We start from the raw sequence: 7,409 nt of genomic DNA, 5'->3' as shown, positions 1-7,409 counted from the left end.
GTTGATGGTCTATAAGACAGCAGAGCATAAAACCACTGGATACACTCCAGCAAAGTCGATGTTTGGTCGTGAACTACGGTTGGCAGTGGATCTGTTAACAGGACTCCCACCTTATGAAGAGTTGCCTGAGAGTGTGTCAGAGTTTGTGAAAGTGTTATCGGAAAGGATGGATGATATTCACCATCAATTTCGTTCAAACTTGAAAACATCTGCTGATTCGATGAAGCTATCTTATGATAAGAGATCTACTGAAGTCAGTTTTGAACCAGGAGACAAGGTGTGGTTGTATAATCCCAGGAAGACCAAAGGGAAGTCTCCTAAGTTGTCTTCTCCATGGGAAGGCCCATATGACAAAGTGAATCGTCTCTTAGACGTGACTTTCCGGGTAAAATGTGATCGGCGAGGTAAGCCAAAAGTGGTGCATGCCAACAGGCTTTGGTGTTATCACTGTTCAGGGCATTTCAGTTGGGACGAAGTGAACAACAGAACAAATGACGCTGCTGAAGACGTGCCACCTGAAGAAGCCACCATCGAAGAAGAAACTATACTCAGTTTTGAGAAGAGAAATGGTGAAGCTCTTGGTGAAGTTACTACCACTGATGTGACTATTACCGACTATAGGACATTTCCTGATGAATCAGATGAACCCCACGTGAAGCAGAAGCCAACGAGACAGAGACCAGTACAGAAGAAGATACGTCCAGTAAAATTAGGAGACTTTGTTGACTTTTAATTTTGTGTTTGTAAATTCTGTACATTTAATTAAGTTATTGTCAATTAATATTAGTTTAATGTAAGTGGCTGTTGTTCGGGACGAACAATACTAAGGAGGGGCATTGTTGCGTCAACGAGGTCACGTGACAAGAATCATGCCACCTCCTTCTAGAAATATCTTGTTCCTTCGTGAATTGTCGGGAGACTACTAGATTGGGGGTATATATATAAGACGGTTACAACGTGACGGCAATAAGGTATTTTGTAATTGAACTGAGCACAGAGAGAATATTGTTGGGCACGTGAGACGTTCGTTGAGAATTATAGCGTTTGTTATAGCGCGACTGTTGAAATTAAGTGTATCGCAAAGTTATATTCACAAAGAATAAACCAGTTTTATTTAAGAAAGGATTTGAAACTTTACCGATAGTTCGGAAAGAATTTTTACGAAAAATTAACGAACGAACGGAGACGTAACAATATTTACAGTGAAGTAGTGCTAAATTTAGAAGTGAGAAGTCTTCACAATTTCCTTACTTCCCTCCCCAACTGCGGAAGAAGAGGTTATTATCAAACTTGTTAATCAATATAGGTACCATGTTTACTTAATAATTAAGGAATCAGACAATCAGTGTTTGGGGTATATTATTATAGTGAAAAAGGAGTATATAAATGGTCCGTGAAATTTCAACTAATAATAAAACTTCATTTGATATGAAATATTCCACAATAATCGATCCACATGTGAGCATATGAGAAATCAACACGATAACTAATTGCATTAGAAGTCTAGGAGCAGCACTCTCTCTACACATGAAATAAGGGGTTATCATTCTCTCGCAACCCAGTGGGACTACATCACTGAATATTTCTTTTTTTTTATAACTGTTTTTGTCCTGGAATGGTTAGCCTGAAAATAAATCTTTACAACATATTCTATATCCAGTTTTCAAACTCAAAGCTTCCTAAGTATGTTTTAGACAAGTATAATACTAGTAGAATCCAGTTTTTAAGACTATCTATTTCAATTTTTGTTTGTTTGTTGTAGAATTAAAGAAAAAGCTTGATCGGCTAAACTTGCCTTCTCAAGTAAATCATGATGAAGAAGAAGAGAGAGTTCCAATTATTCAGGCTTTTTCAAGTGAATCAGACCTTCCAACAACCAATCCTCACACTGTTGCTCAGTTACACCTTGGTGAGAGTCAAGATTTGGTTAGAAACACCTTATCAGGTGAAGTTGCACCTGCAGAAGATGTGAGTGAAAGGGTGTGTTGAGTTGTTATTTTTCATAGAAAACATAAACAGTGAAATATATTAATATTTACATCTCAACCAAAGAAATAAGAAAATAGCTATTTTCTACAGTAAAAGTGATTTATTTTATTTTTTTTGTAGGATGCCAAACTAAGTGAGTAAGTTATTTGGATATTATTACATTGATGAATGTATATTTAAATACTATCAATCTGCTTTATTTGCAAACTTTACTTACAATATAGTCACTCACTTTTGTCTCTCGAGCTGGTATAAAGAAGGAGATTCTTAAGAAGATAACATACTTTGAAAATGCTAAAATTATAAATATTATTTTCATAAATTGTAATCCAAATTTAAAGTATGGCACCAAAAGCTAGCTACTTATATAACTCTTAATATACTTCATTTAACTTTATAGATCAATGTAGATACTCTTCTGTGTGTGTATGTACACGTGACTCATATTTATTATTTTATTTTTCTCTTAATTTTGTTTAAATATTACTCGTGGCAGTGTATATGCCTATTCTGGTATCCCAAAATATATTAATACTAATTCACTTTCATGAACCAATCTGCTCCCTCTTCATCCAATGAAGTAAAAACACTTTTCAAGATTATTTATTGCCAGTTAAGCAGTTTTTGATTATGCAAGTTACTCAAGCCTCCTACTTCATCACTTCTCACTCTAGTTTTTAATTTTCTATTTCAATCTAAATACTTCACTTAATCTGCAAAAAAACTAATAAGTGATATAAAGTTGTACACTCTTTAGTAAATTAGTTTACACAAGTTAATGAGTCCTATTTGTATAACCACTGATAAAGAACAACTTTTTTTTTTCCTAATTGTGAGTATAATGTTTTACAGGTCCAGAACTCCTCAACATTGTCAAATGTAACTAAAAATTACAAAGACAGTCAGATAGACAAACAAGTGTCTGGGCCCAGTGTGGATTTCTGTAAATTTGAAAACTTGTTGGAGAATCTACCTGCATTTGTTAATGAACCCTGCCCCTGGGGAATGACAATTAGATGTCGTATAACTCGAGATAACAAAGGGGTGGACCGAGGATTTTTCCCTACATATTTTCTGCACTTGGAAAAAGATAATGGAAAAAGAGTAAATATTCATTTGAGAAAATAGATCAATTAATACTTAGGAAAAAATAAAACTTCTAGATGCATTAAAACAACAAATATTAAGATACGTTATTAATATTTGTTGTTTTAATCACTGAAAAGTCATAATATCTTTCATACAACATATTGTACTTCAGTATTTTATAAATGCATCTAAACATGCCGGTTGAGAATTGTAGGCTGTGATGACACAAGTAGGTTGGTATGAGGTATGACGACACTAATAGGTTGGTATGAAATGTCATAATACTAGCTAGATTTTTGTAAGCTGTCATGATACTAATAGGTTCTTGTAAGCTCTGGTGATACTAGTAGGTTTGTAAGCTGTCATGATACTAATAGGTTCTTGTAAGCTCTGGTGATACTAGTAGGTTTGTATAAGCTGTCATGATACTAGTAGGTTCTTGTAAGCTCTGGTGATACTAGTAGGTTTGTATAAGCTGTCATGATACTAATAGGTTCTTGTAAGCTCTGGTGATACTAGTAAGTTGTTGTAAGCTGTGGTGACACTATAGGTTGATGTGAGTTGTGATGACACTAGTATATATGCATGTAATTAGTACTAAATATTGATAGTGTTGAATTCTGCCACTTGAGCCCCATATCAACAGGCTTGCTTTTGCCAATAATTACAGCCTGGTCTCTGTTATTAATATTTATCACTAACCATTGGCTCACACCTGGTGGAATAGAACACTGGTTCTCTTGTAAAGTAGCTTCAATAGTATGAAACTTACAAGGTTGGTCATTTCTATCCCTCAAGTGGCATCTCAGCTAGGGCAGTTTGATTGGATTCAATGAAGATTTCGGACATTGTCTCACACCACTATGATTCAATCTGTAGTATGGCATGGTACATTACATTGGTGACAGAACAAGTATTAATTATAATCACTAATATACAACTGTTTTTTGAGAACATTTCCAACTATTATTTTTCAGACATAAAACAATTTGTACAATTTCATCTTCTCTAGTGAGTTATTTAAAATGCCAAGCTAGAAAGCATTAAATTTCCCAACAATCACAAAATGTGATTCAGTTGCACATACAGAATATGTACTTCCAGTCATTATATCTTAAATTACTATTATGCTCTCTCATAATAACAGTACCTGTTTCTTCTGACAATATAATTAACCATATTAGTTCATATCACTGTTACTGATCTGATCAGACACTTGTGTAAATTTCAGTAAGCAATGTATAATTAACCATGTTAGTTCTTGTCACTGTCAATGATCTTATCAGAGACTTGAGAAAAATTCACTGAGTATTTTCTTCTCTTTTTTTTTCTTAAGATTTTCAACCCAGTTACTTTACATTTTTGCTGTTGTTTGTGGTATCACACCTCTGAATACTACTTATTTCATGCCTGACAAATAAAATAACCCCTCCATTGTTTATTTTCATATCTTATTCAGAAAACCTGTAAAAATTATACAAATTATACCTTCATAGTATAATATTCATTTAGCCAAGACTCACAGTACCAATGATGTTTAACACACAAACTGAAATTGAAGCACCTAAGTTCTAATAACTTATTGAAGAGATGTAATAGTAATGTAAAAGAATGTAAACTTGTTACCTTCTAATTCTGTTTTACTACAACAGTCTAATTCATTAACTTTAATTCTAGAAACCTAAACAATTTCTCTAAAAATCAAATAATTTCACCATTTATGTAAACTTAGTATACACAGTGTGAATATTTTGTAAGGGAGTAATCCTGAAAAAAAAAAGACACATACACAAAAAAAACATATATTTATTGGACTAAATATTTTCATTGTTACTAAATTTGCTAGTTTTATGTAAAACTTTTATCATTATACTAGTGGAAAAAAAATCTGTCTTTTTGTTTTTATCACTATGTAAAGATTTCCATTTAGTGAATAGTTCTTTTAATTTCTTTTAGTTGTTCGTTTTATATTTATATGAAAGTGAATGTAAAGTTAGCTAGTGTGTTTTTAAGTTTTTGGGTTGAAAAATGTTAAGTTTTTGATGCAAACTTCCCTACAGAGATATTTTGAGGGTGTGTGAAAAAAAGCATTAAGTAAAAACATGTCATGCTTAATTTAAAGGATCTCTAATAATTTACTTCTTATAGTGTATGTCATTACGTGATATTCATTTTATGAATGATTATTTTCATATTCCCAATGGTCTCAGTGTTCAAGTTTTATCCACAGATTTTCTTGCTTGCCGCGAGGAAGAGAAAAAAAAGTAAAACTTCAAACTATCTAATATCAGTGGATCCAATTGATATGTCACGAGGAGGTGATTATTTTGTGGGAAAATTGAGGTAGGTTCAAGGAAGAATGAATCACTGTTTGGGGATTGTGGACAGAAAAGCTGTTCATCTTGTATATACTTTTTGTGTTTGATGTAATTCATATACTCATAGATGTAGTTATTTAGTGTAAATGTAGAGTAGAAATTAATATTTATTATCTAGTATTGCATAATGATTCATAATCAGAAGAAATATTTGAAACATAGTTTGCTTTTATACTCACTTTTTAACTTCTCTGTTTAGAAACAGCTTTGCTTGTGAATTTAATAACTACTTATGCACAAAATTTTCACTTTCCTTAGGGTGGCTGGGAGGGTGAGCTTGGGTTAGACCTGGCTTATAATTAGCCACTAAAATTTCAAAATATATATTAATAGACCCGGCATGGCCAGGTGGTTACGGCACTCGACTTGCAATCTGAGGGTCGCGGGGTCAAACCCCCGTCACACCAAACAGGCTCGCCCTTTCAGCCATGGGGGCATTATAATGTGACGTTCAATTCCAATGTTTGTTGGTAAAAGAGTAGCCCAAGAGTTGGCGGTGGGTGGTGATGACTAGCTGCCTTCCCTCTAGTCTTACACTGCTAAATTAGGGAAGGCTAGCACAGATAGCTTTGCACGAAATTAAAAAACAAACAAATAATATATTAATAATATTACCAATTATAATACTGTAGATAGCAATCATAACATTTAATCATGAATTATATTCCACAATGTATTACAGCTGTTATTCTACAGGTAAGTCTCTTGTGTTGTTGTTTAAACAGGACATTACAATTTATGCATATTCTGTTGTTTATGTAAGCTTACTAATTATTTTTAATTAAAGCTTAATTCAATATTACTAATTTTTCTCTGTATGGTAATGTTGTTTAAAATTTGCATTGACTGAGCATAAACAAAAAAGGATGTTTACTGATGTAAAATAATAAAATGTAAGTATCATTAATCAAAGTTACATACATAGTCATTGACATTCCCAATTGTTATAAATTTTGCTGATACACACTTGACTCACACAAACCAACAGAGCTGAAATGGATGTGATGTCATTCATTAAACTGGTGGTGACAGACTTTACTAGGACATATGTGTTCTTAAAAAAAAAGTGTCCTATTAGCAAGTTGGTAGAGCACTTGCCTAGCCTGTAAGAGGTTGCAAATTTGAATCCAAGCTGAGGAAATAAAAAATATTAAATTACTACAGAAAAACTGCTTCTGAACTAGTGGTCACCCCATGACCCTGAGATAAGACCAGTGAGCAGACCTTGTCTGTGAGAGAGGAAGAATGTGGTAGGTTGAGTTGTTAAAAAAGCAGTACCTTATTACTTGACCCACTAACTCAGTTGATAGAGCAGTCACCTAACATGTGAGAGTTTTTGGGCTCAAATTCAAACTGATAAAACATATATAGAAAGAGTTTACCTCACATAGGAGAAGGGGCTTCAGCTACTAAAATTTCAAAAGGGTGAGCCCCATTTTCATTTTTCAGGAAGAGCTCAATCTCTAGAATCTCCATGTAGTCAATGTCATTGCTTGATTGGTTAATTTTTCATTTTTACCTACTAATTTCAAGACAACTTTACTCTCCCTAAATGAACCACCAATAGAATTAAATCAAAAGAAACTTAACCGTGCAACTTTTATAATCTGATATAAGAATGAAAGAAACAGAATTTGACCTATTTTGCTATTCAGTTTTATTTAAAATGTTCATATGTGTTTGTGTATATATATATGTATTTTTATTTTCTGGTGCTTCTATATGTGAATAGGTCTAATATTTTTGGAACGTCTTTCACTCTCTTTGATGGTGGAATTAACTCAAAGAAAGCAAGCCTTTTTGATGACAAAAATAATCTGCGTTGTGAACTTGCCACTGTTGTTTATGTAAGCTTACTATTTATTTTTAATTAAAGCTTAATTCAATATTTTTATTTCGCTCTGTGGGGTAATATTTTTTGTCATTGTTAAAACACACTTAAAACTATTAGGT

General features: G+C 33.1%; 1 protein-coding gene across 4 annotated transcripts in view; it reads left to right on the top strand.

Annotated features, from left to right (window-relative positions):
• Window positions 1-7,409, top strand: part of LOC106470648 (protein king tubby-like) — a 62,687-nt gene that overhangs the window by 40,507 nt on the left and 14,771 nt on the right. For 3 of the 4 annotated variants that reach the window (XR_002613087.1, XM_022399279.1, XM_022399280.1), the window contains exons 4-7: window positions 1,763-1,980; window positions 2,842-3,093; window positions 5,309-5,421; window positions 7,189-7,303. Coding sequence is in view for 3 of the 4 variants with exons in the window: in XM_022399279.1 (XP_022254987.1) it covers window positions 1,763-1,980; window positions 2,842-3,093; window positions 5,309-5,421; window positions 7,189-7,303 (698 nt within the window). In the remaining variant the exon portion in view is untranslated. The remainder of the gene's footprint in view (window positions 1-1,762; window positions 1,981-2,841; window positions 3,094-5,308; window positions 5,422-7,188; window positions 7,304-7,409) is intronic. The other variant, XM_013931214.2, reaches the window with a different exon arrangement.

This window comes from Limulus polyphemus, unplaced genomic scaffold (genome assembly GCF_000517525.1).
Source record: "Limulus polyphemus unplaced genomic scaffold, Limulus_polyphemus-2.1.2 Scaffold4137, whole genome shotgun sequence".
NCBI classification, from domain to species: domain Eukaryota; kingdom Metazoa; phylum Arthropoda; class Merostomata; order Xiphosura; family Limulidae; genus Limulus; species Limulus polyphemus.
Note: the sequence above shows the minus strand (reverse complement) of the source record. Positions and strands in the feature narration are given on the sequence as shown.